The sequence below is a fragment of the Drosophila ananassae genome, chromosome 3L (assembly GCF_017639315.1).
Source record: "Drosophila ananassae strain 14024-0371.13 chromosome 3L, ASM1763931v2, whole genome shotgun sequence".
Taxonomy (NCBI): domain Eukaryota; kingdom Metazoa; phylum Arthropoda; class Insecta; order Diptera; family Drosophilidae; genus Drosophila; species Drosophila ananassae.
Genome location: NC_057929.1, coordinates 12044727 through 12071000, shown reverse-complemented (window position 1 = coordinate 12071000; position 26274 = coordinate 12044727). Strand labels below are relative to the sequence as shown.

General features: G+C 49.3%; 8 protein-coding genes across 29 annotated transcripts in view; 3 read left to right on the top strand and 5 right to left on the bottom strand.

Annotated features, from left to right (window-relative positions):
• Positions 1-409: 409 nt before the first annotated feature.
• Positions 410-6654, bottom strand: LOC6496180 (sodium-dependent transporter bedraggled). Of its 2 annotated transcripts, none has more exons than XM_001960347.4 (8): positions 6425-6654; positions 4126-4987; positions 2873-4068; positions 2651-2818; positions 2313-2592; positions 1460-2244; positions 1165-1400; positions 410-1103 (listed from the first exon to the last, which is right to left on the bottom strand). In XM_001960347.4, the coding sequence occupies exons 2-8, from the start codon at positions 4904-4906 to the stop codon at positions 575-577; spliced, it is 3975 nt and encodes a 1324-aa protein (XP_001960383.1). In that variant the 5' UTR covers positions 4907-4987; positions 6425-6654; the 3' UTR covers positions 410-574. The 2 variants fall into 2 exon arrangements, with proteins under 2 accessions (XP_001960383.1, XP_032307066.1); XM_032451175.2 differs by having other exon boundaries at positions 2651-2815.
• A 239-nt stretch (positions 6655-6893) lies between these two features.
• Positions 6894-9162, bottom strand: LOC6496179 (death-associated inhibitor of apoptosis 2). 2 transcript variants are annotated; one of them, XM_014908173.3, is made up of 4 exons: positions 8708-9162; positions 8627-8635; positions 7519-8554; positions 6894-7460 (listed from the first exon to the last, which is right to left on the bottom strand). In XM_014908173.3, the coding sequence occupies exons 1-4, from the start codon at positions 8993-8995 to the stop codon at positions 7372-7374; spliced, it is 1422 nt and encodes a 473-aa protein (XP_014763659.1). In that variant the 5' UTR covers positions 8996-9162; the 3' UTR covers positions 6894-7371. The 2 variants fall into 2 exon arrangements, with proteins under 2 accessions (XP_014763659.1, XP_001960382.1); XM_001960346.4 differs by having other exon boundaries at positions 8627-9160.
• A 36-nt stretch (positions 9163-9198) lies between these two features.
• On the top strand, positions 9199-10512 carry LOC6494411 (thioredoxin domain-containing protein 15). Its single transcript, XM_001960345.4, has 2 exons — positions 9199-9343; positions 9403-10512. Exons 1-2 carry the CDS (start codon positions 9316-9318, stop codon positions 10272-10274), a joined length of 900 nt encoding a protein of 299 aa, XP_001960381.1. The 5' UTR covers positions 9199-9315; the 3' UTR covers positions 10275-10512.
• On the bottom strand, positions 10508-14318 carry LOC6496178 (myeloid leukemia factor). 7 transcript variants are annotated; one of them, XM_001960344.4, is made up of 5 exons: positions 14143-14318; positions 13353-13573; positions 12745-13294; positions 11985-12197; positions 10508-10970 (listed from the first exon to the last, which is right to left on the bottom strand). In XM_001960344.4, exons 1-5 carry the CDS (start codon positions 14196-14198, stop codon positions 10853-10855), a joined length of 1158 nt encoding a protein of 385 aa, XP_001960380.1. In that variant the 5' UTR covers positions 14199-14318; the 3' UTR covers positions 10508-10852. The 7 variants fall into 7 exon arrangements, 6 of the variants coding, with proteins under 6 accessions (XP_001960380.1, XP_014763656.1, XP_032307067.1 ...); XM_014908170.3 differs by lacking the exon at positions 14143-14318 and adding an exon at positions 13627-13785; XM_032451176.2 differs by lacking the exon at positions 14143-14318 and adding an exon at positions 13627-13785 and having other exon boundaries at positions 11985-12194.
• Positions 14319-15862: 1544 nt separating this feature from the next.
• LOC6496177 (trypsin alpha-3) lies at positions 15863-16877 on the bottom strand. The gene has a single exon (XM_001960343.4). It carries the CDS (start codon positions 16851-16853, stop codon positions 16071-16073), a length of 783 nt encoding a protein of 260 aa, XP_001960379.1. The 5' UTR covers positions 16854-16877; the 3' UTR covers positions 15863-16070.
• A 1897-nt stretch (positions 16878-18774) lies between these two features.
• On the top strand, positions 18775-23686 carry LOC6494413 (probable cytochrome P450 4aa1). The gene is made up of 4 exons (XM_001960341.4): positions 18775-19532; positions 21661-21844; positions 21910-22293; positions 22357-23686. The coding sequence occupies exons 1-4, from the start codon at positions 19515-19517 to the stop codon at positions 23301-23303; spliced, it is 1533 nt and encodes a 510-aa protein (XP_001960377.2). The 5' UTR covers positions 18775-19514; the 3' UTR covers positions 23304-23686.
• Positions 20207-20835, top strand: LOC6494412 (cytochrome c oxidase subunit 6A1, mitochondrial). The gene has a single exon (XM_001960342.4). The coding sequence runs from the start codon at positions 20326-20328 to the stop codon at positions 20617-20619; it is 294 nt and encodes a 97-aa protein (XP_001960378.1). The 5' UTR covers positions 20207-20325; the 3' UTR covers positions 20620-20835.
• The window catches only part of LOC6496176 (myosin light chain kinase, smooth muscle), a 40686-nt gene continuing 37732 nt past the window's right edge, over positions 23321-26274 (bottom strand). For 11 of the 14 annotated variants that reach the window (XM_032450137.2, XM_032450140.2, XM_032450141.2 and 8 more), the window contains 6 exons: positions 25761-26270; positions 25359-25700; positions 25203-25304; positions 24969-25146; positions 24166-24883; positions 23321-24028 (listed from right to left, as the gene is read on the bottom strand). In XM_032450137.2, the coding sequence (XP_032306028.1) occupies positions 23676-24028; positions 24166-24883; positions 24969-25146; positions 25203-25304; positions 25359-25700; positions 25761-26270 (2203 nt within the window). In that variant the 3' untranslated portion in view covers positions 23321-23675. Of the gene's footprint in view, positions 24029-24099; positions 24884-24968; positions 25147-25202; positions 25305-25358; positions 25701-25760; positions 26271-26274 lie in introns of all 14 variants that reach the window. The other 3 variants (XM_044715587.1, XM_032450145.2, XM_032450146.2) reach the window with 3 other exon arrangements.

Below are 26274 nucleotides of genomic sequence, written 5' to 3'. Positions count from 1 at the left end.
CGAAGGAAAGATTATTTTATTTATGATTCAAATCGTTCAATCGAGCCCGGTAAATTTCTGTCCCTTTCGCTTAAGAAAGAGTTTTAGTATTTTTTTATGGGAGCCCTGAAATAGAGGTGGATCACAGGCACCATCGATAGTCGCTACTTTTTATCGATATTTTTTAAATTGAGGCGCCAAATAGTCAAGTTCAAAACCCGATGCAAATCATAAGCCTCCCTATTCTAGAGTGGTTTTCCCTCGAGACATCCTGGTAACGTGTTTACTTCCAAATTAGAAGGATTAATGTTATTATATATCCATGAACCTCCCCTTTTTACTGGTCACGTTAAAACAACCACCAAATCGAACATTTTAATGGCAAAGCACGTAGACCATGTGTACAGGGCCCCCAAAAAAACTTCAAATATTTGGATAAAAAAGTATGTCTTCGGACCATACCAACTAATTATTCGTTATTATTCGCGTAAATAAAAAGTATTGCTAAAATTCTGTTTATACCTATGGCTAATCAAGTCTAAAAAAGCAAGTGGATATGCAATTCGCAAGAGAGTTACGCTACGATATTAGTCAGTTAAATCACAGATGTATTATTTTGCGCACACTCGTCCGCCTGCCCAGCCTCTTGTTCCAGATCCAGTTCCACGCCGGGGGTCCTATCCAGTGGTTCGGCATTCAGTACGAGGTTTTCGATGGAGCGGAATGAAACGTCTTCCATATGGATGGACATGGAGGCTGCTGTTGGAGGACGTGGCAAGGTGCTGGCGGTTTCCCCCGCGGCTCTGGAGGACTGGCGATGTCGCACCGAAGAACGCAAAATGGTCACCACATCTTCTGCCGTGTAGGGACGGCGCTCTACGGTCAATGTGTCCGAGCGATGGAGCTTTCTCCCAAGCGACTGCGAGCGCTGTGCGTAACTAGCCGGCCGCAATCCGATTTCTATAGACACGGGGCTACTACTAGACGCCGTAGAAGCGTCCGCATTCGATGTGCTGCCCGCCGGATTGGTTAGTATGGTCAGGTAGTCCGGCGGCGACACGGGAGATGCGGATTCTGCATCAATGGACAGGACAGGACGAGTGCGACTGGAGTCGCCAAGCACCCTGAAGAGAATACATAGTTAGAAGTCATTCCGATGGGTACACCAAGAGAAAATCCACTTACCTGCGCACGCTGCGCCGTATGCTCTGCCGTAGAAGTTTGGCCAGTCTCGCTCCAGTGGCTGTAGTGTAGGACGGAGGTGGGGTGTACTTGGGAGGAGCATCGTGTTGAGCGTCATGCTGCGCCCTCTCGGCTGTCTGGCCCATAGCGTTCCGACGGCCCTGAAGGTCGCCTTGACGGGCTGAAGGGCGTCGAGACTCTTCGCCCTCTTCCGGGGGCCGGTACAAAAGCTGAATACGCTGCAAGTTTCGGATGGAGGGGTCAATATATGTATGATCCGGATTCAAAAATAGAGTACCTCTAGTATATCCGGGGGTCCTTTGCTCAGGTATCGGTAGATTTGAATAATAGCAGTCACAGGAATGATAAGAAGCACTCCGATCTGGATGAGGCTTCCCATCTTTCGCGACCAGTAGGAGAAGTAGGATTTCCCACGCCAGTAATAGAATTGGTTGGAGAGCGAGGCCTTGTAATCAATTACAGAGAGCGTAATCAGGCCAATGGGCAGTAGAACGTTCCAGGACAAAGCCAGAAAAGCTGACATCGAGCCGCACAGTCTCAGATCGTTGACCAGATCGTCGCCGTTATAGGGACGCCCTCGAATCAGGAATACGCCAAAGATCTGTGCTGTCCAGATGATAGGGATGAACCACGAGCCGCCCAGCAGAAAGTCCACGTAGTATAAAATGGAAATTCCCATTTCAGTGGCAAAGGGAATACTTAGGAGAAGGCCAGTCACGCAGCTTAGTAGCACGGAACTGGTCGAGTTGCCCAGAGCACTCGAAATCGGCTTCCACATCACACACAGCTGCGCCAGCCCGAATCCTGCAAAGCAACTGAAGGACACGGCGGCCCAAACCCATGAGACACTATCGCTTGCCAGAGAGAGCACGGCCGGAAACAGCTCAGATATGAAGCGCAGGGCCTGGAAGCCACTCTCCACGTGGATCACAGTAAGGTTCCTGCGGTAGGTCTCGCCAATGAAGGAGGAATAGTGCGGCATCAGTGCAGGGGGGTAGGAGAGCAGGTTGGGGTTGGTGTGCGCCTGCAGGGAGTAAATGGACGTGTAGCAATCGGCGTTTTCTGTGGAGATACAAGAAGTGTTCAGTTTTAATGTGTTCCGAAGGCAACTGCATCACACCCGTGCTTACCGAAAGACCCAGGCACATAGACGTATCCATGCTGCCAGAGAATCTGGACGCAGCACAAGGCCAGCATAGCCACCAGTCCCAGACCCAGAAAAGAAATGAGAACAAGGAATATAGCGTCTCTCCTCAAAGCCCCTTTGCCGGCACTGGCATGACTTCTGCTGGTGATGGCTATGACCGAGGCTCCCAGCAATCCCCACGTGAGAAAGGTCTCCTGGGTGGCCGCTGCCCAGCTGTTGGAGTTTACCACAAAGTCATCAAAGTTGCTGGCAGCGAAGACGTTCTGAAAATGAGACATTATTACTCAGAACTCTTTGATGATGGCTAACGGTGGGACTAACCTGCAGACTCCTGGGATCCACGACGTAGGCAAACTTTGCAGTCACCACGGCAAGGGTCACCAACGGCAGACTGTAGATAAGGTAGGAGAGCTTGCCGAAGGACTTCAACCCCTTGCAGAGTATGAGAAACACGGCTGTCCAGATCAGAGCCAAGTAGAAGGCTAGCTGCTGAAGGGAGATTACCAGTTAGATGGAGAAAGGAGAAGGGGTGCTGGATCTTACCCGATCGTTAACATGGAATCGCACGCCACTCGCATCCGGATGCTTGGTCAAATGGAGCCGCTGCAGCACCACCACATTGAAGTATTCGGCGACAGTCTGAGTGAGATTACCCGTGAAATTCGACGCATCGTAGCGATAAGGAAAGGCCAGCTCCTGCCAGCGGTAGTTAGAGCGAGAAGCTGTTGGGAAAACGTCGCGCAAGTAGACCAGGATCCAAGCCAACGACACTGTCGAGTACAAGGCCAGGAAGCACTGAACCATCACCAGGGCAATGCCAACGCCGGCGCAAATTGGACTTATTTTCCACATGGAGACGGGTCCTGCTCGAATCTTCGCACCCAAGCACATTTGCAGCCAGAGGATCGGGATGCCAAAGACAACCGACAGCAATAGGAACTGCAGCAAGAAGTTGCCACCAAAGTTAATGGTCAGAACGGCAAAGCGACAGAGATTAAAGACCCCCAACGTGCACCCAATCAGCGCCATGGTCCGACTTCCGGCATGCGGCCACTGGCTGTTGAAGCCGAACTTTTCGCGCACGTGCAGCTGGAGGGGGTGCTGCATTGGCTCCAGTGGCGTGGTGCTGGTGGCGCTACATATGGTCGTGGTCTGCACCGGATCGTCTTGTTCCTGATCTTGGTCTGCAGAGCTGCTACTGCTGCTGCTGTCCGAGGGAAGCGAAACGGGGCTGTGCATGCGCGAGGACCTCGCAGAGCTGATTTCCGAACAGGCGTGTGTTGGAGTCTCCTGCAATGGGGGCGGCCGCTCCCTTGTCTGGACTCGATTCGGGGCACTCTGCGGTCGATTCTGACCAATGACCAAGGAACGGACCGGCGTGGGTGGACCCTCCAGGCGCCGGCCGTATTGGCGGGGACGCGCTTCCTCGCTGGAGGCTCGGGCCGTCGTCACCTGCAGCAGGTTGTCAAAGATGTGTGCATCCGTCAGCATCTGCGAGCCATTGGGCATTGGGGCTGGCGCTCCCTGACAGTCGCTCTGGGAGTAGCAGCGTCGCATTTCGGCTTCTTCCCGCCGCAGCGGCAGCTCCACCAGTAAGGTGGGCAGGTTGTCCCCCGTTGCCTCGCTGATCGAGGACTTGGTGGCCTCCTCCTCCTGCTCAATGGCGCGTCGCATGGACTGGCGTCGCCATATGTCCCTCATGGGCTCAGAGGCTGGCTCCAAGGGTGAACTGGAAGAAGCTGCAAAGTACAAAGGCTGTAATTCCGTGAAACTCTACTGCAGCACCGAATCCCTACCTGGTTGACTCGAGCCCCTTAGAGAACAGCTATAGAATTTCTTTAGGTGGGGATCCTTTTGGCAATCCTCGTGCGATGTTGCTTCTAAAGTAGCCCCGCGCTTCATATTCGATTTCTGCTTCATGCTCAAGGGTAGCGTCCTCGTTCTGGACTCCGTTTTGACGCAGTTCCTGTCCATGATTATGAGCGACTCCTCGCGGCTCAGGGCATTATCCATTTCTTCCAGATAATTGTCGAGATCCATGAGGTAGTCCTCCACCTTGTCGTCGTCGCTGCCGGAGGACGAACCGGTACCGAACAGTTGGGAGGCGTCGTGCCCATCTAGGATGGCGTCCAGTTCGCTAAGCACGCAGAGAGCTTCGTCCGTTTCCGCCCCCTGCTTGACGGGCGTGCTGAGTGAAACCGGCTGCATCTCCTGGCTGCCGCAGAAGGCACTGGTCTCGTCCGTATCTCCCCGGCCATCGCCCATCCTAAAGCCTATTGGTTGCACTTCCAGATCGGCCTTCGCCAGCGGATGGTGGAAGCTCTGCGGGGTCTGTCGGATCTCGATGAGGTCCTCGTCACTCAGGTCGTCCTCGTAGTAGGTGCAGGCCTGCCGGAGGGACTCGCTGGACAAGCTGCGGGAGAGCCCATACTGTTCGGCTGCTGATTCTAGCTGCTGTTGTCGGCTGCGCGGTTTTCCAGGAGTTCCGGACAACGAGCCTGTGGCCGGCAGACTGGCGTAGGCGTTTGAGTTTCGCTTGAAATCGCGGCCGGCGACTAGCTGCTCCTTACTGGACATCTTGGGGCATTTCCAACGGCCTCCGTTGAGTTAAATTGGCAAAACAAGCGCCGGCAGAGGCGGAGATGGTATGGGGTCGTGCTAGAAGTACAGAAGAGAACGATGATAACACTGATACTGCAAATTCCCCCACAATCTATGCCAGTTTGAAGCGATTGCAACTGGACTGCTGGGGCAGGTCAGTGAGGACATCAGCTCGCATTAAGTGCAAAAATGCAATCAAATGCAAACAAGCGCGTGCTCTGGCGTTTATGGATGTTTGCACGTGAGTGCGCCGCTCCGCAAACAAGTGCCAGCAAAAACGGAAAGAGTAGAGTGGGGAAAGAGTATGAAAGGCAGCCTCAGGTGAATGTACGTCCGCTCAGTTTTAGGCACTATATTAACGATACCCAAGGCGGCCAGCCCATCTAGAGAGTCTAGGGGAGGGGCAGATCGTCGGCATCGGCACCTTACCTCGATTTACGTCAAAGTGCGGTTGTTGTTGCCCGCTTTTGGGACAGGTATCTCGATCTGACTGAATCACAAAGCGTTAGCTTCGAGTTTCTTTAGTTGGACTGCTGCTGGCTGCTGGCTGCTGCTCTCGCTGCTCGGCTTATTTTATTTTGCATATGTTTAGCCGTGACCTTCGCTTGATTTGTCGTGCCATAAAAGCCACGAAACTCACACAACTTGCACTTCTTGGGTCTCGGCTGGGTCTGAAGCCAATAGAATGGTCGGCACCAGCATCCGTACAATAATTGCTGGCTCGAGAGGTCAAATTATTTAGCGACGCAGCGCTATTGATGGCGAATTCCCACAATCCGGAATCCGGAGACCGCTCAGCTGTAGCTCCACCACGTACCGTTAAATTTCGCTGGCGCTCTCGTTTTTTCGCATTTTGGCACCGCACGAAAGTAAACAAAATAATTAGAGTCGTCGTCGCTTTTCAAGTGCAACTGCTGCCGTGGAAACTCCGCCTGGCCGCCGCATCTCCTCCTCCTCTGACCTTCGGCTACGGCAACACCCAGGTGCAGCAAACGCGTTTTTCTCTCCGCTCGCCGCAGCGGACAAGTTGCAATTGCTACGAGACTGACATTCACTAAACAATCGACATAGTTACGCCTCGAATGAGTAATAGAGTCCCCACCCCCAAGTCCCCTGCACTGCAACTGCGCCTCCCCCGCGTTCACTGTTCCGGGGGAGCCAGAGCCTGGGTCAATTGCACCACCACGATCCACCACGATTGTGTTTTGGTTCTCGCCAGAAGTAAACAAAAAGCGGATATGTATAACTGTGCCTCAGCAGAAAAAAAAACGCTGATTAGGCTCTTCGGTTGGCTGGGGAATACCTTAATGGCTGGCTGATCAGTCACTCTACGGGTTGGGGATACGCGTCGCGGTCTGGGCTCACCCCTCCCCTCGACGAACCTTCTGGCTGCCGCCTTTATGTATGCGTGCGTCGCTTTGTTTTCCGCCGAAGGGAACTACTTTTTATAGACTCCAATCCACTTGCCACACGAATATCGACGAAACTACTCACTTCTTTTCCCCACTCCAATGCAGCAGATTCCACTCCGATTTCCGCGCCCCAGATACAGCTCACTGCAGCAGAATTCTCACACCCGATCGCGGGTTCGACACTTTGGCTATTATTTTTCGATTCTCCTTAGTCTTTACAATTTCTTTCAGTTATTTTCACTTTTGGACTGGCGTTTGCTTTAAGATCAGCGTTGGTGGTGGCCAGTTTACTATGGTTGAGAAGGCACACGAGTCACTGAAAATATCGATATTATTTTATCGATAGTTTCTCTTTTTATACCGCGACCGTTTGAGAAGTTCAAAAAGTTTAATAGCTCGGATTAGAGTCTCAATTCTCCCATTGCATTTACAAAGATGTGCATATATATTAGATACGGCTAGTAGAGAGCATTTTTCCTCGCTCTCCTACGGCCAGATACTGTCAAAGATTGCAGCAATACTCCCAAAACTACCAAATAAAAAAGGTCAAGTAGTAGGATTAACCCTTTGTAATTTTACAATAGTTTCTTTGACTAACAAATTTGTTCCTCGTAGCCCTGTTGTTTCAGAACGCCGTTCTTTAATGCTACTGAAGCGGTGAATACCCTCCGAGGACGGTAGTATCAGCGCTGGTGCCTCCTGAAGAAAAGTCCGTTCCAGGGTCCATATGTAGAGGCGAACCCGTCCCTCGACGAGGACAACAATTTGATCCGGAGGCTATATCTTAGGAGGGGCGCTTGCCTGCCAACCGTCCAACAGGTTGAGCTCTCTTGGACACAAAGTGATATAATTAGTAATGATAACAGCTTATGCAAGTACTAGTAGACGATCAAAGGTATTTCATTAGCTAATCACCGGATTATTTGAACTGTAACTGCCTGCACGAATCACAGGCATTGGCGTATTGGTTTGTCTCGAAGAATAAAAACAATCATTTAATATAAAAACTAACTGATGTGCATAACAGTTTTACGATAGGAAAGTGCGTACAAATCCTTTAATGTCTGCCCGACACATGGGACAATTGGCTACGCTGGGGGCGCATTGATTACATGTAGCTGAAGTAAAAAAATACATTAATACAAAGTTAATCAACTTGAAAACTAAATCACTCACCCAAGTGTCCACAAGGCAGAAACACTACACCAACCTCCTCGTCCAGGCACACTTTACAGAGTCGCGCGTCCTTCAGCTGGCGATTTTCCTCTTCCAACGACAAGTTTCCATTTGGCGCGGCCATTGATGTTTGTTGCATTTGCTCCGCTAGGCTTGTTACTTCCTGCACGGACACGGGGACAGGAGCCTGTGGCACTGCTGGTGCGGAATCGGAGTTTATAGATGCTGCCTTGCTGGTGGTGGCTTGGCAGCTATCCGGCGCAAAGGGCGCACTGGGTTCTGGCGGCTCCCTAACCTCTAGAGCAGCTTCGGCGCCTGCTTCGTCGAAAATTGCATGAAGCAGCTCGTCCAGAGTGGCGAAGGCGCAGCCTGAGCTGGAAAGCTTTCGCTGTATGGCGTTGCGGACCACTCCACCATCAATACCCAAGGCCAAGGCTTCCTTAGCCGGTGCTTCGTCCATTAGGACCTCTGCCTGGAGCAAGGGAGCAGGAGCCGTAGCTTCTGGAGATCTGGCACTAGCCGCTGCTGCCTCTCGCACTTCCTGCACATAGGTGGGACCTTTGGCCAACAAAACGAATTGGCACTTGGGCGACCACTTGGCGTGCTCGTGCCATGGCTCGTCCTCCTTTTGCCAGGAACGCAGGCCGATATTGCAGTGGAAACAGCGAACCTGGTCGCCTATTTTCTGGTAGTACAGTCCAGCCTGGGCTAGTGCATCCGCCGGTTGAATATTCGCAATGGGCCAGTCTGAAAATGTCCTCAGTCGGGCATCAATGCAAGCGTACTTTGGACGCTGGGGCTGGCTAGTGGGCTGGATCCCCAACTCATCCAAATTCTTTCCTGTAGCGAATTCTATAAGTGGTCCCATCTGCACCCGAGGACAGTGGGGGAAAAAGCGTCGGTGTTCGTCGAACGCATTATCATTTTTTTCCCACTTGGCAATCACTCCGTTGCACCAGACGCATTTCACATGATCCAGTCGGTTTAGGTAGTAGAAGCCAGCTTTTGCCAAGGCCTGGGGTGTAATATTGGGATTCTGAAAGCAGTCAACAAAGACAACCCATTAAAATATTCGAAACGCAAAGACCTTGAAAATATTATCACTCACTGGCCAGTTCTTGAAGGTCTCTAAGCGGTTTGCCTCCAACAGCAAGTCGGGGCAGGCACACTGGGGACTGTCCACGACATTGTTGCCCTCCTGGTCGCTCTCTTGACCCCGAGGCACGTTTCCGCAGTGATTGGGGGCCAGTACCATTGAGCAGATGGGGGAGCAGCGACGATGGCGCTCCGCCACCTGATCGCCGTACTCCCACCGGTCGATGCGCACGTGGCACCAGTTGCACTCGGCTTCCAGCCAATTGCCAGTGGCGAAGAATCCGTTGACAACCAAGTCCTCCGCGGAAACTGGGGCGTTTAATGGCCATTCCCCGAAGGTGGTCAGGCGTACGCTCTCCAACTCCAGGCGAGGCTCCGTCATCGTGTGGGTCAATCTTACGCCACCAATGATGTAATCCCACACCAGCTGAATTCCCCGAAAAGCGGGCAGGGCAATTCCTGGTGTGATGAGCAGAAACAAAACAAGGCAAAAAAATTAGTAAACTTATTGATCTCCTGTGTGGATAGCAATCAGGTAGTAAAAAATACCGACAACACTGTCACGGGTTTGGTAATTTTTTGGTATTTCTGCAAAGTCCATCGCCGTTAACACTGGGGATCAAAACACATTCAAACAATCGATATTTTGAAAAGATTGATATTATCGATGAGTTTTCCGATGTTTCTGCACCTCTAAATCAAATGCATCCAAATCTGTTGTTCTTCTTTTGTAAGTAATAATAATGGGAATGATTATTAGCGGGCTTATTAAAGTTCCTTGATTTTCAGTGACCTGCCTCACCCAGGCCCAAGCGGAACTCTCTGGTCTGCTCAGTGCCCTGCACTACTTCGGACTCGTCTCGAATGTAACTTTCCAGTCCTTGGGCATATCCCGTGGCCAGTGCCACTACAGCTTTAACACCTATGGTCTCCTGGAGGAGCGTCGCATCTGCGCCCCGGACGACGAACACATCCTGCACCTGACCCAGCTACCGCCAATCAGGAAGCCTCCGATTCTAATGAAGTGCCTGCAGCCAGAAACACCAGAGAATGGCACTGGAAAGGAACCGGGCCTGCTCATGATGGGCAGCTCCAAGGAGATAATTAACTTGCTGAAGCCCGTGGGTAACGCCACCAAGCGCCACGAGCCGGGGAGCTGTGTAGTGGTACACTTTTGCACCGTCTCCAGCTTGGAGTGCGCTAGAGTGGCTCCCATTATGAACCTCCTGCCCCACCTCTTTCCCACGCTGCCAATCGCCTACATTGACGCGTACGAGTTTAGTCGCTTCAACGCCGAGTTCGGAATAGTCTCCTTGCCCACGCTGATGATCTTTCACCAGGGACGACCTCTGATCAAGTACGATCCCTCATGGGCCGATTCGGAGAAGCGCAGCTTCGGCCGCTTCATCATGCGGCACACGAACGTGAAGACAGTGGACCCGCAGAGCATATCCCCACACATCATCAACCGCACGCGCAGTGAGCCCCTCCCCAACGTGCCCGTGGTCCACACGGACTACTACCTGGGCCTGGCGTGGGTTTTCATCCTGGCCTGCCTCGCCAACTACCTGCGCCAGACGGTCTTCTGGAAGCAGCTCGTGGAAATGGTCCAGCGCAACTGGCGGGAGTCGGAGGAGACGCAAATGGAGATGGTGGACTAAATCCAGCCGCAATCCGTGCTTAGTTTAGATTTTAGAAGACGTGGGACTTGATTTTCTAATGTTATGTATTTACCGTTTAATTAAATTCACATCAACGTTACTTAACTCTTAAATATAGGGGAGTTGTAATTGTAATGCTATGTACTGTTACTGTTCGAATTGATCGAAGCCGATCTCATAATTTAAAGCTAAGGAATCTATAAACTTGAGAGCCATCAGAAGGTGGTTTTAACTTAAAGTAGAATTTCAATTATATTCCCATAACTTTGATACAATTTTAGGTTGGTTGTGTTGTGGTACGTTGGATTGGATTGGATTGAGTTGCCGGCATTGAACAGTCACTTCATAGCGAATTGGTTTTGGTGTGCAGTTCGTGGTGGTCCTGCGCGTCGACTGTGGGTGGAGTTGATGCATATTTTTAGGAGTGTTGTGGGGCTGAATAGGCGCAGGACGTCACAGAACCGGGCCGAAAGAACCTTGTCCCCAATGTGAAAAATGATTGTTGATTTCTACTAATTAACAAAGAGCGGTGCTTGTTTCCCAGGGCGAGTGGTGGACTGTCGGGTTGTATGGAGTGGTTACTGCTTCTTGCCGCGTTTGGGTCCCTTGTGGGCCGTCACGCCGTCTACGTCTGTGTGGTGGTGCTTCAAGCACTGCGGCCGCCTGGTGCTGGCGGCATAGGGATGCGGATGTACACTAAACGGGGAATAGAACACAAACAGATTAGTCGGGAGCAGAGTCTTGGATATCGAGTGGTTAGAAAATGAACTAAAAATGCACAAACTCGTTGGGCATGGAGACAGTTTTCAAGTTGTAATTATAATGAGGGGAGGGGATCGGGAGCCGAAGTGAGATGTTGTGGTGATGGATGAAGAGTCTGGGAGGCTGGAGTCGGACCAGAGGATTCGTGTTCGTTAGTAGAGAACGGCAGCAGCAACAGCAGCAGCAACAGCGTTAGAATTTGATTAGCGTCGGTGGTAGCCAATTGGGCGTCGCGGGTCGTGGCGCAGATTGCGAGTATGCAGACAGAGGAGGTAGAGATAGATGTGTGTGGGATGTGAGTGGCAGCCTTACACGTAGCTCCCTGGTTCGGAGGCGATGTGGTGTTTTATGTTGTTATGTTGGTTGCTGTGTTGCGTTGCCCAAGATCGTAGTTCTCGCGGCGATGGGGCAGCGTAGCGTGGCGTCGCCTTCGGTTAGTAGCGGAGTGCAATATGTGGTTACGTCGACGACCGCTTAGCTTATCGCAGTGCTTCGTTGATTTAGTTGCGTATGATTACAGGATTAGCGTAAGTTACGGTTTAGTTTCTTGCTTTCTTTTGGTTTCGGTCTGAACTCTACTTTCGGTAGACTCGTGCGTTATACAGACGCCAATCTCTGCGGGAACAGGAGGTGCCAGAATGTCAAAGGTTGAGAAGAGAAGATAGCAAGATGTCGTTAATAACATGAGTGAATTGCCAAAAAAAATAAACGCGGCTCTCTTAAGTTATGATGTCTCTTAAGCTTATTCGTAGTACCAACAGGCACTCCAACAGAAGAAATAGTTTCGGATGAGGTTGAATAAAAGTTTATGCTTTTACAACTTAGAATCGGACAAACTTTAAAGTTGGAAAATCGGTGCCTAGGTTACTTAATACATTTGTCATGAAAGCGAGGCGCAAGCGGGTGAGGCCCAAAGCGTTGGGTCCTGCTGATGGCGAGGGAACAAACCTTGGAGTGCCGGCAATAGAGTGGCTTCCGCTGGAAACCGTGGCCAGCGGCGAGGACGGAGGCGTTCGCAGTGGGCGGCGTGGCGTGGCAAGCCCGTGCCCGTGACCGTGGCCATTCCGCTGATACGGGCGACGCGAGCTGCCATAGTTGTTGTTGTGGCCGCCAGTTATATCGTAGACGGTTGCTGCTGGTGTTGCTGCTGCGACGGAGCTGCTTTTGTCGCGGATGTCGGAGTCGTAGTCGAAGTTATGAAAACGAGTCGGAGAAAAGTTCAAAAAGATTACAATACGTTTTCGAAAGTCGAGCTAAGCTCTGAGTAGCGAAACCTTTTCAGTTGGCTCTGGTTCTGTACTGTTTCTGTGAGTGGTTGAGACTTGGCGAGCGAAGGGAGCAGTCGGTGGGCAAAACCAAAAATAGAACGAACCAAAAACGTTGAGCTTAACTCTTTAGAGGCCTACCTCAAGTATCAAGTATCAAGTATCGTTTGGATTCGCAGAGTTTGAAATGTATTAGCAGAAATTTATAGAATGCAATTTTTGTATCGGATAGTTAGTAAAATATACTGTATGTACTTTAAATCTTAGTAATTATATCTGCAAGTAAATACAAACATTTTGATTTAGCAACAATTGCTTGGCAGGGGGGATGTTAGTCGGGAGCAGGGAGTCACCAAAGGGCTGTTTGGCTAATCCTAAGTGCACACGGCCGGACACGCACACGGATAGTGGACACGTATGCCGGGCTGCATGGGAACACTCACCTGCTGCTGCTGTGTTGACCAGCCGAGGGCGAGTGGGGCATGTGCCGGCCACCGGAGGAGCGCGGCATTGGTGGCTGCTGCTCCTGGATCACACAGTCATCGTCCTCGTCGTCGTCTTCCACCGGCTCAATGGTCACAGTGGATGCCGTGTTGGCAATTGCTGGGCGAGCCGGCATTATGGCCTGCATCCCACCGCGATGTCCTTGAGTAATTCCGCCGCCGCGAGTTGCGCGCGAGGTGAACTCGCGATCGAACTGCTCAGCCTCTTCCTCGTCGAGGTTGATGAACTCCTGACGCTCCTCCAGTTGGCCGGAACGCATATCCTGCTCCTTCTCAATGATGTGGGCGCGCTCGCCGATGTGATGTCCGATGGCCATCTTCTTGACGCCCGTGCGCGAGTCCTGAACTGTTTTCCTGGTCTCGCGAACACCCCCGGGGCCAGTTTTGGTGCTGGTGCTTGCCTGATATATTTGTGGACGGCCATCGGGGCCCGAAGACATGGTCATCACGGTGCTCTGGCAGAAGGAGGCTCCAGAGTTCCCGCCGATATCTAAACAGCGCTTGTTAAAACAGCTTTGTGGTGACATTTCGGGTCGGGTGACACTTACCAACGTTTAGCAACCTATTGAAGTTCGGCATCATGGGCATCCCAAAGAGGCCCATGGGGGCCATCGCACCCATCTGCGGGCGCTCCATCAAGGCGTTCTGGGGGAATCCCGCGTCGAAGGGATTTCCCTGCATGAACGGATCCGGCATGAAGGAGTTCATTAGACGATTCATCGAGCGCATCTGCATGTTCATCGCGTTCATGGTGTGGTTCATGTGGTTGCTGCAACGAGGGAGGACATTATTGGACGCCTATATTCTAACTCTAAACAGTACTTTGGATCCATGTTTTCTTGTTGGCTTGTTCTCTTACTACGCGATTTTCCCTTACTTTTTTTAAACATTCTAAACGGAGCCTAAAGTGCTTTTGACTGACACAGAACAAACTGAGCGGAGAGCTGAAAGGGACAATTACACAAAGGTACAAGCCTGCTTTGTGGCTACAAATTCAAAGATTCGATTCAGAGTAACTTTAAACTCTGGCCGAAGGCCTGTATGGGGCTCGGTTGCTTAGGTTGCTCGCCTTTTAAAATTATCGATTATTACATCTTTTTCGGGCATGCTCTACGCACACACACGAGTTGAAGGGAATGCGTTTTTATCACCTTATTGAAGCGCTTCTTAAACTCCTCTGCCCCATTTTCCAGAGCACCTCTGTTACTTCATAGGGCTTAACTTATACCTATTATATCTAAGCCACAAAGAGCCCTCCCTTGGGTGCACACGTATGGAAAATTAATGAGGCTTTTCCAATCATGAATCTCACCGTTTTCCGCTTATATTCAAACTTACTTCATCAGGCCGAGATCGTCGTCAAAGTCGCCCATCAACGCACCGAAGAGTGACATTTTTTTGATTATTTATTGGCTCACAATTGACTGAGTTTTTCCTTTTTCAGAATTTTCACGAATTTTCACGAATACTGAAGGGTTGTTGATATCAACATATCAATATATCGATATTCTCTGAATAAACGTGAAATTTATGTCGTGATTTAGGTTTTGCCAAACTATCGATAAAAAGATTCATACCCGGTTCAGCTTCAAAATCGGAAAGCTTATCGGTCAGAAAACTTTATCACTGAGTATTTTTAAAAAACGTTTATGTTAACCAAGAAAAATCTATATATATAAAAGAACATCGTGTTTTATGTTACACAACTTATAAATCAAGAACGGAAGAACAGATTTGAGTGAAAATTGGTAGGGAGGTAGCTTAGAGCCAGGAGAAGGACATAGGATACTTTTTGTCCCGTTCGACAGCGTTCCTCCCTTTCCTCCCTGGCCCATACTTTTTTATTTAGGCAGACAGCTAAGAAGAAAATGTCAAAATGTCAGTTACAAACGAAGTCAAATTCATAGTCAGGGTCTCAAATTTAACAACGAACCAAAAAGATTGTGTTGCGCTGAAATCAATATTAAAACTATTTCTATTAAATAAATAATTAACAAGTGGATTGAAGTGAAGTGAAGTTTAATTAATAATGCCGCGACCAAGACGGTCGAATCTTTCCCGACAAATCCGTAATGCAAGAACAATACAAAATATTGCATATGAAAGGACTGAAGAAGAACGAGAAATTGCACGTGAACAGCGCCGCAATAGTATGGCTCGACTTCGTGCTTCTCAAATAGATTTCAATTTGCGACGCAGATATTTAGCTGATTTGAATCGAGCTGCGTTTCGATACGATTGCAGCAATGATTACAGCTTGCATCCTAGCGTTTGCATTGGGCAAATGGACGTTGTTTGCGAGTATTGTGGTGCATTAAAGTTTTCCGGAGAAACGCCTGGATTATGCTGCGTTAATGGTAAAGTGAAATTGCCAGTGTTGACTCCGCCACAAGAGCCATTGTATTCATTGCTTTGCGGCGAAACACAAGAATCACGCCACTTTCTTGCAAATACTCGAAAATACAATAGTTGTTTCCAAATGACGTCATTTGGGGCAGACATTATCGAAGAAGGAGGTTTTAATCCGACATTTAAGGTATTTATTTTTGTACTTACATAGAATGTAGTTAAAGAATCTGGTTTTTATTTTGTAGATACAAGGACAGATTCACCATCGAATTGGATCATTACTACCTTTCGAAGATACACAGAATAAATTTTTACAAATATATTTCATGGGCAACATGGAAGAACAACTTGATCGACGCCTAGGGATCAATGCAGGAATGAAGCGAGCAATTCTTCAAGACTTGCAGTGTCTGCTTCATGAACATCATGCGTTGGTCAGGTTGTTTAAGAGTGCTTTAGAGCGCATGCCAAATGATGACTATAAAGTTGTCATCAAAGCAGAAATTATTCTTTTTTGTTTGACTTATTTTTTATGCGTGCAACAACAATTGGCCACAGCGAAACGTGGCAGGGTACTGCTAGTATATGTATATAAAGTACATTCAGTGTAACATAAAGATTTTATTATTTTACAGATTTAAATTTTCACAGATTTAAAGTTTCAATAACCTTGGGTTTCGAATAATCGGTTTAAAAAACGGCTTTCTGGTTTCCATCTCCGTTATAATGTTATTCATTTTAATATTGAAATTTTTAAGGATATATAGGATATGAATATGAAGGATATGAATAAACAATATAACTTTTGCTAAAATTTGAATAATTAAAAATGTTAATTTGGATTTTATTTTAATTAAAACGAACTATGGTATTGTCCGCTTTTGTTAGTGTGCTGGGATTATTCATATGGAAACATCCTAGATATATGGCTCGGCCTGTTCTTCGATCCATTTGGTATGGGAGTAAACGCTGGTATACACTCCGGGGAATCCTTCCCTGCCACATCCCACTCCCCAGGAGACAACGCCGACAAGTACTCCATCAACGACTAGAGGACCTCCGGAATCTCCATTGCACGTATCCTTTCCACCTTCCAGATATCCTGCGCAGATCATTTCCTCCGTAACGGTATAATCTTTAGTCAAGTACTGAGCTCCACAAGTGCCTCTGTCCACGATCTCTACTTCCACAGCCCGGAGTAGAGCAGGCAGAGCTTCATCCTCCTCAGAACGCTTGCCCCAACCACTTACTACCGCGTGGGCCCCGGAAGGAGGGGCCTCCAAGGCTACTGCTATCGGTTGCACCAGGACGGAGTACTCCAAGGGCTCGCGAGTGATAATTAAGCCAATATCGTTCACATAGGTCTTTTTGTTGTATCCGCTGTGGTAGATCAGCTTGCTAACCTTTACTCCCTGCTCCTCCAGATCTGCAATCGAATTCTGGCCAGCCACAATCCGGATATAAGAAGCATATCGGCCTTTGATGCAGTGAGCCGCGGTGAGTACCACCCGGGGAGCATAGATACTACCTCCGCAGATATGGAGCAGCATGTAGGTCTCCAGACGAACCGAAACCTGGTAGGGAAAATCCGAAATATCCGCCTGGTCCCCACCCACAATGTGAGTATTGAGAAAGGCGGATTCCGTAAGGATCAAGGGACATAAGAGCCCCAACAGGAACAGTTGTAAACGCGGCGACATTTCAAAATGTTGTGCTGATGGTGCCACTTTGGAGCTATATATAGGGTCATGTTATTAGCGAGTTCTCCTTATCACTTATCACGAAAAATAGCTAAGTTTGCGATGATCCCCATAGCCACTTTGGATTTTCATAAAATTCTGAAAGCGATATCGCAAAGTTTATATGGGTCCCAAAGACCCAGTTTTTATATCCATTATAAATGGGGCGGCGGCTTTCTAGGGAAAGGCGACAAAGCTACCTGAAGATAATCACTTGCAGATTAGCAGAAAATCATTCCACTGAGTAATCGCTGATCTTTGGACGACACATAGAATGACAAAGACTTCCAGCCTTGAATTGTAGAGAAATTGAAGGTTCTTGGTCCAGTTAAGGATTGACATCTCTTCATTAGGATAGTTGTGGGGTACTAGACCATTCCACCTCTTAAAAATCATCGATCATTTGACCCCATTTCCGAAAACTTTCAAAGGGCGTCGAAGTTATCAAAAATTAATGGGAGGTCAAAATGACTCACCGTGAGGGCTATATCTTTTCAATCTGCATCAAAATCTGAGAAACAATTTTTTTTAGATTTTTTGTCAAATTTTCTGGAGGACTCCCTTCGAAATTTTGAAATGTGCATGGGGAGCAACATGTGGCCCCCAGCGATGGCCATATCTTTGCCAATTTCTATCCAATCCTTGCGCGGAATACCTTAATCGATTTGTAGATCGATTCTCCATCAATCTGCATCAAAATCTGAGAAACAATTTTTTTTAGATTTTTTGTCAAATTTTCTGGAGGACTCCCTTCGAAATTTTGAAATGTGCATGGGGAGCAACATGTGGCCCCCAGCGATGGCCATATCTTTGCCAATTTCTATCCGATCCTTGCGCGGAATACCTCAATCGATTTTTAGATCGATTCTCCATCAATCTGCATCAAAATCTGAGAAAAAATTTTTTTTAAGATTTTTTGTCAAATTTTCTGGAGGACTCCCTTCGAAATTTTGAAATGTGCATGGGGAGCAACATGTGGCCCCCAGCGATGGCCATATCTTTGCCAATTTCTATCCGATCCTTGCGCGGAATACCTCAATCGATTTGTAGATCGATTCTCCATCAATCTGCATCAAAATCTGAGAAACAATTTTTTTTTAGATTTTTTGTCAAATTTTTTGGAGGACTCCCTTCGAAATTTTGAAATATGCATGGGGAGCAACATATAGCCTCCAACGATGGCCATATCTTTGCCAATTTTTATCCGATCCTTGCGCGGAATACCTCAATCGATTTGTAGATCGATTCTCCATCAATCTGCATCAAAATCTGAGAAACAATTTTTTTTAGATTTTTTGTCAAAATTCTGGAGGACTCCCTTCGAAATTTTGAAATGTGCATGGGGAGCAACATGTGGCCCCCAGCGATGGCCATATCTTTGCCAATTTCTATCCAATCCTTGCGCGGAATACCTCAATCAATTTGTAGATCGATTCTCCATCAATCTGCATCAAAATCTGAGAAACAATTTTTTTGTAGATTTTTTGTCAAATTTTCTGGAGGACTCCCTTCGAAATTTTGAAATGTGCATGGGGAGCAACATATGGCCCCAGCGATGGCCATATCTTTGCCAAATTCTATCCGATCCTTGCGCGGAATACCTTAATCGATTTGTAGATCGATTCTTCACCAATCTGCATCAAAATCTGAGAACAACACTTTTTTTAGATTTTTTGTCAAATGTTCTGGGGATCCCCTTTAAAAACGCATGGGAAACCGCGACCCCCACTAATATGTGGCAAGTGATCAATTTTACTACTTGGAAGTAAAATTGTGTGTACATTTTTTTTCGATCCTATTACGGAATCTGATATATTCTTTTCCCCATACCTCCACTATGGTGTGGATCAGTGAGTGGAAATCCCAACAAATATTAAAACGTGTTTACTCACTGTTTGCCCAATAAAGCTGGCAAACACAGCCATTTCGCTGCGGAAATGATCCCCCACAATTTGATAAACATTTACGATGACGTTAAAAGCACTGTGTCACATATGCAAATGCTGATCGATTCGCCATAAATAAAACTGATGGATGTAGTCAGCTAATTGGAGGGGTCTCCACCTGGTGGGGGATCATCTAGGGACCAGATTCTAGGGGTTTAAAGTTCGTTCCCCTGGCACGCGTCCATACGGATTCCATCGAGTGGAACTGAATATTCTCGTAGGGCCACAGGGTAAACATGCACCAGCGAATTTACACACTGTCGTTGATCTTAGGATAATTGATTGCCATCCAACATCACCTCCACTTCTAGCTACTTAGCACTTCGAGTGCGCCGACTAGTCGGCAATTACGCTGCTCGGAGCTCATCCGGCGGTTCGCGGGGAGTCGGGCCTGAGGCATTCGGATACTTAGGCCACGCCGCACGTACGCGTCTCTTTTGGTCCGAGCCGAGCTCGATCTTGGCCAATCCGTTATAAATAGACTCCGCCTGGCGTAGGCACCGCATTTGCAGCTCATCAGTCGGCGGGAGCCCATCTGGATAATTGGCCAAAAAGTGGATTTTCAATCTGTGTCAACAATTTAAACGTCTATGTGCGGCACGTAGATTTAAGATTTAAAAACATAAAATATTTGTGCATTTTTAAAGTAAACTGAGTTTGCTTACTAAGGTTTAAGATGATTGTTGAAAAGATGGTGAGTGAGATTCATTTCATTAGTGTTCTACATAATAGTGCCACAAATAGTTCCATATAATAGTGCTAAAAGTGAGTCCAAAGCTTTCGATCGGGTTTCCTAAAATCATCCTCTATAATGTAGAGCAGATATACATACCCTTTACAGAGGTCAGATCATACAAAAAGTGAATTTTTCTTTCAGAAATGTTATATCATACATGCGGATACCTAGTAGGTGGGTAGTACCTACTATGTATGTACTAGATACTACTATAGGTACTCCTTGTACCGCGCCCCTTTTCTCACCTGAAGCCATTTAATCGGAATTACTTTTTGTGGACCTCCGCCTCTAGACCTCCCCAACAAGTCTCTCGTTTGGGAACACCATTTATTTTGATACTTTATGGAATTAGTGGGAAGTAATCATGATGTGTATTGATTAGTAGTCAGGTGTAAATTGGCAGAGCAAACAAGCGGTTTTAGTTCTGCAAGCCCCCAAAACCGCAGCCTGGATACACCCTGCCCAAAAATAATGAATTAAAAGAATGGATGGGAGCGGGACGGAAGCCTTTGGATGCTTCATCGATCTCTGGACAAACATTTGAGCAGAACAAACAGAACAGCAACATTCATGAACTCGGGGGTTGATAGACCTGGCGTGGCTCCGGGTTTCCTTGAGAGTTCCTAATTGCCAAGAGCAGGCCTGTGCCGGACATATCACATTCGGTTTACCGACCAGCTTCAGTATTTCCAATTTTTCTGTTGACTTATTCTGAGAAACCTCTGCGACAAATTCTGAGCATCGAAACTAAATGGTGCCCATACCTTTGAGACTTCGCCAGATGGGCCTTGGGCCCGGGAACACAGCCGGACTGTGGAGGAAGGTAACGTTCCTGCTGGCCATTCCGGCCATCGTCCTCTGTGCCGTTAACGCATTTTCGGGACACTCCCAACACGACCGCGAGCCGTTCACCAAGTACGAGTACCTGCGCCGCCGCACTAAGCGCTTCCCGTGGGGCGATGGCAACCGCTCTTTCTTCCACAACAAGGAGGTCAATGCGCTGCCCGAGGGCTACGAGGACGAGGAAGGCGAGGACAACGATTAAGGCCCAGCCTGAGTTTTTATTTTCTGGAATTTTTTACTACTACCTGCACTGATTTTCACTGAGCCAGCAATGGAGCTCGAGACACCTCCATACTTAGCCACATTTGCTCATTTACTTGGAAGAACGACGGGGATCTTCTTAGGTATATCTTTAGCGTCTGTTTCAATTGTTGACCAGGTCAGCCTGTTCCGAAATAAATTCAATGTTGGAGTCGTAGTTCACTGTGGAATGAGTTTCTGTTTAGTAGACTCCCCAGGCGTATGTCAATATTTATAGATTCTCGAAGCCCTCAACCTCCCTAAACTTGGTCAAGTTGGCCGATTAAATGACGCTCTTGAATTCGACTTCGAGCACTTGCCCTTGCCGCGTGTCGCAAGTTTTTCGACAAACAAAACGGCAACGTAATCGCAACGAAAGTATAAGTTATGTATCTAACTGCGGTGTGAATTGTTTGGGACAACACGGCGTATCAGCGATGCGATCTCTGGTATTGGATGCCCAGATAGACAGAAATCCAGGTCTCGGAGACGCGTACGTGTGGCTGTATGATCGATTAAAGCTCAGTGGGTCACCCCCACCCAACCCTGCTATGCGTAGGAACGTGTTGGCTGCCCTCGGATTCGGTTTTGGCCGATTTCTGTGTCCGTGGTGCAACAGGTTGTGGACGAGCACAAAAGATGACAAATGATGATCACCGGCCGGGCTCCAGGGACAGACTGGCTTTGTTTTGCGACCCATACAGACGGTGATATGGGAAACCCCTTTTGTTACGAGTTCTGGGGAGAGTGGGAGCTGAAACAATTAGCCAACTACCTGTCAGATTTGGGGCTTTTATGGTTGTATATTATTTCACTAATGATTCGGAACTGGATTAACAATATTCATGTTTAAATGGTCGCTTCAATCGTATCCAATACTTTCCTACTCTCAAATACTCAAAGTAGCAACTTTAAATATGACTGGTTTTGAAAAGCAGAGGAGGACGATAAGGATCCGAGTTAGAAGCTGCGCACCTTTAACCCTAATATGTATGTATTTCAGTTTGAACGTGCCACCAAGACGGAGCTTTGCACGGTGCTCGTCCTGCTGGCTCTGAGCCTGGCCATCTACACCTTCTACGGCAACCTGCAGACGTACCTGCGGTCCGTGCTCCTGTCGCTGCGCCTCACGGGCCCGCCATCAGTTCCCTTATTGGGCAACTGTCTGCTAGTCACTGAGAAAGACCGTAAGTGAAGGCATTTGGGATTCGCAGTATGTTCTGGGTTAGGACCATCATATTGTCTCTTACAGTGATGCGGAAATGGGCAGCTAAAGCCTTCGACCTTTACGGATCGCTGGTGCGGGTATGGGTGCTGCTGTTTCCCTTCTTCGCGGTTCTGCAGCCGGAGGACCTTCAGGTCATACTCTCCTCCAAGAAGCACACCAACAAGGTCTTCTTCTACCGTCTAATGCACAACTTCCTGGGCGACGGCCTGATTACCAGCAGTGGCTCCAAGTGGAGCGATCATCGCCGGCTTATCCAGCCTGCTTTCCACCTCAGTCTGCTGGAGAAGTTCATCGACACCTTTGTGGACGCCTCGCAGTCGCTGTACGAGAACCTGGACGCCTCCGCTGCCGGTACGGAGATAAACATAGCCAAGTACGTGAACAGCTGTGTCTTGGACATACTGAATGGTGAGTTTACAAGTCGGCACTAATTTTTGAAGCGGGAATGTGAATATGAGCCGTAAATTGCAGAAGCGGTGCTGGGCGTGCCCGTGCGGAAGAAAGGAGACCAACTGGTCAACATGGAGGAGTCCCCCTTCCGGCAGGGCAAGCTCATGATGCCCAGAAGATTCACCCATCCTTGGTTGCTGCTGGACGGGATCTACCACTGGACGAAAATGGCCAGCGACGAGCTGAACCAAAAGAAGCGCCTCAACGACTTCACCCGCCAGATGATCCAGCGGCGGCGACTAATCCACAAGTCTAGCAACAACAACAACGAGCGAAAGTGCCTCCTGGACTACATGATCGAAATCTCCGACAGCAATCCGCACTTCGGGGAGGAGGACATTGTAAATGAGGCCTGTACCTTCATGCTGGCCGGCCAGGACTCCGTGGGCGCAGCCGTGGCCTTTACCTTGTTTCTGCTGGCCCAGAACCCCGACTGTCAGGAGAGGTGTCACTTGGAGCTAGAGCAAATCTTCGACAGCAGCAATAGGGCCCCTTCCATGGGAGACCTTAGGGAGATGCGCTACATGGAGATGTGCATCAAGGAGGCATTGCGTCTCTACCCGAGTGTGCCGCTGATCGCCAGAAAACTGGGCGAGGAGGTCCGTCTGGGGAACCACACTCTGCCTGCCGGAAGCAACATCTTCATCTGCCCATATGCCACGCACCGGCTGGCCCACATCTACCCCGACCCTGAAAAGTTCCAGCCGGAGAGATTCTCGCCGGAGAACTCGGAGCACCGCCACCCGTACGCTTTCATACCCTTCAGTGCGGGGCCGAGGTACTGCATCGGCAACAGATTCGCCATCATGGAGATAAAGACCATTGTGTCCAGGTTGTTGAGGAGCTTCCAGCTGCTCCCGGTGCCTGGGAAGACGACCTTCGAGGCCACTTTCCGGATCACTTTGAGGGCGTCTGGAGGGCTGTGGGTGCGCCTGAAGCCCCGGGATCATCCGATCACCGCCCATTAACTACCGTATTCCCTAAATTCGTTACTTTAACTTTAATTAGTATGGTAAATATGTATATAAATCGAAACAATAATTTAAACACTTAGCTTCCTCTAGCCTAAGTACATTCCCTCCGAGTGAGGGAGTGCGTCCGTGGGGCTAGATGCCGGATGTCGGATAGATGTATCCTACTGTAAGTGGGTGTGTGGGGGTATGGAGGTGGATGTGGATGTGTTGCTCGCAATCGCTCGAATCGAATTCGCTTTCATATTCGAGTGTTTCGTAATTATTTTGTCTCGTGGGGTTTCATTTATAATATATATATGGATGTGTATCCGCTCCGCTGTATTTTAAAATAAATTTTAAATTGTGTCGGCCCTAAACCGACCTAATCTAGGACGTAATATGCTGTGATCCAGTGTTGAATCTTTTAATGAGATGTCGCGCACGTGACTCGCGGTTGGACTCCGTGTTCCCAATACCGCCGCTCGGGTTGCTTCCATTGTTGACGCTGCTGTTGCTGGTGTTTCCATTGCCGTTGCCCCTGAGCTGCCGACGAGCCCCGCTGGCGACCGTCTGCTGCTGGGCAAGCCGCTCGGCGGCCTCTCGGACGCGCTGGCTCATCAGCCGCGTCGGCGTGGCGGAGCGCTGGGGCACCGGGGAGCTTGGCATGGACCGGGCCTGGACAGGGGTGTCTTTTCGGGTTCCAGGGCTAGGACCTCTGCCAGGTGTCTGCGGCTCCTCTGCTGTGAAACAAGAGAAATGAAATGTGAGTACAAAAATTCAGTAAATCTCTTTTCAGTAGACCCAAACGGACCCTAAACTTCAGCTCATATCCTTGAACTTTAGTTGAGAACAGTTTGGGTGTCTTCTCGATAGCTACTTCTGCTTAAGCGCCCCACGCTCGCCACTTTCGAGATCTTAAATGGCTCGCGGGCAGGCGGGATTTTAGAGGATTTAGCAGCGAATGCGGCAGGAGCAGCAACTGGAGGGGGATGGGTCTGAAACCGGTCCTTCAACTGGGACACCTTCAGCTTGGACTCGCACGCAGGCTTGTTGTGGGGCTTGGGCTTGGGCTTCTCCCTTGCACAGCTGTCCTCCAGCGACTTCTTGCGCATCTTAATCGTGTTCGTAAAGTCGGAACGCATGATGGACTCCTGGCCCTTTGCGGGCAGCTCCAGAGTCAAAGCACTCTCCGGATCCTGCGTGGCCACGGCCAGGGACGTTGAGGCCTTCGCAATCTGCTCCAGCTTCGACTTGGCCAACGAGAGGAGCAGCGTCTCCTGCGCTCCACTGCAGTTGGAGCACTCGCTGTACCCGGAATCGCTGCGCTCACTGCACTGAGACTTGTCCCGGAACTTCAGCACGGATCGCTTCTCCACCAGGGGCGACATCTCCACGCTGAAGTCGTCTTCCTCCTCGTGGAGCGACGTCATCTGGACGCTCAGTCCACTCGATATCATGGCACTAGCATTGAGCAGGCCTAGTCCAGAGAGGGAAGGCCGCGGGCTACTCAGGGCGCCCATGGCAATAGCGGAGTTCCTACGCGAGGCCGACAAGTTTGCCATTCGTCCGAGGGCGCGGATAGCATTGCCGGTTTTCTGGATTAGCAGGCGGGAAGCAAGCAGCAATAGCGGGCGGGTTAATGGAGCGAAACGGGTTAGAAGAAGCGGCGCCACTACTCACCTGCCACTTCCGCCGGATGATGAACTTCTTGAGCTTGTCCGTGCAGATCTTGTTGTTGCTGAGGTTGTCGTCGTAGCGCTGACACAGCCACTTGGACTCCAGACACTGCTGGGCGGTCAGGCGCTCCTCCTTGCGGTGAACCAGGAGCTGAGAGATAAAGTCCTTGGCCTCCTGCGAACTAAGAACCAGGATAAGATTACAAGACTTAAGATAGTGATCTGCAGTAACACCTACACGCAGTCGAAGGCGTCGTCATCGAAATCGTAATCTGCCCGGGTTATGTTCGAAAAGGTCTCCACATCCGTGTCACCCATGAAGGGCGAGAGCCCAGAGAGCCTGTAGAATCGATCAATGAATGACTGAAGTCTGATTTTGGAGCCCACAACTCACAGAACATAGCAGATGACACCGACGCTCCACATGTCCGACTTGAAGCCGATGGGCTCGTAGCTGATGATCTCCGGCGGGATAAACTCTGGGGTGCCAAAGAGAACCCGGACTGGCGCCTTCGCGTCCAGCCGCTGGGCCAGGCCGAAGTCAATTATCTTGATCTGGTGACTAGTGCGGGTGTGGCACATGATATTCTCCGGCTTCAGGTCGAGGTGGACCACGCTCTGGCTGTGCATGTAGGCCACGCCCTCGCACACCTGGCGCAGGAACAGGATGCAGTCCAGTTCGGTCAGGGTGAAGTCATCGGCCACCACTCGCTCGAAGAGTTCTCCGCCAGTGATGCTGCAAAATGTTACTATATAGGAGGATACTCTTACAGGAACCTGGAGGAGATGTACTTACTATTCCATAACCATAACGATCTCCCGGGGACTCTCGAAAGAGGCTGCCAACTGGAGCAGCTTGGGGTGCTGTAGGGAGCGCATGATAGAAATCTCCTCAATGACCTTCTGCTTGTCCCTGGCCTTGATGCACTTGATCACCTTGGCGGCCAGCAGCTGGCCCGGTTGACCTCGTTCCTGGACCTTGTAGACGATGCCGAAGCGTCCCTTGCCCAGCTCCTCGATGATCTGGAAGCGGGATTTGAAGTCCCCGCCAGACTCTACGCTGACGGTGGAGGTACTATCCCCGGCCGTCCTCTGGGCCTTTCCAATAATCTTCACCGTTTCGCTGACATGGCTTGGCGGACTGCGGCCGTGGATGTTCTCGGCTCTAACTCTGAAGCGGTACTGGGTCTGGGGTTGCAGGTTCTTGACCGTGTACGCCAAAGTGTCCACAACCCGAGCCACTTCCTGCCAGGAGTCCTCTCCGATGTCCTCGCGGTTGTCTTCCTCGCAGATCTGCATCTCAATGCTGT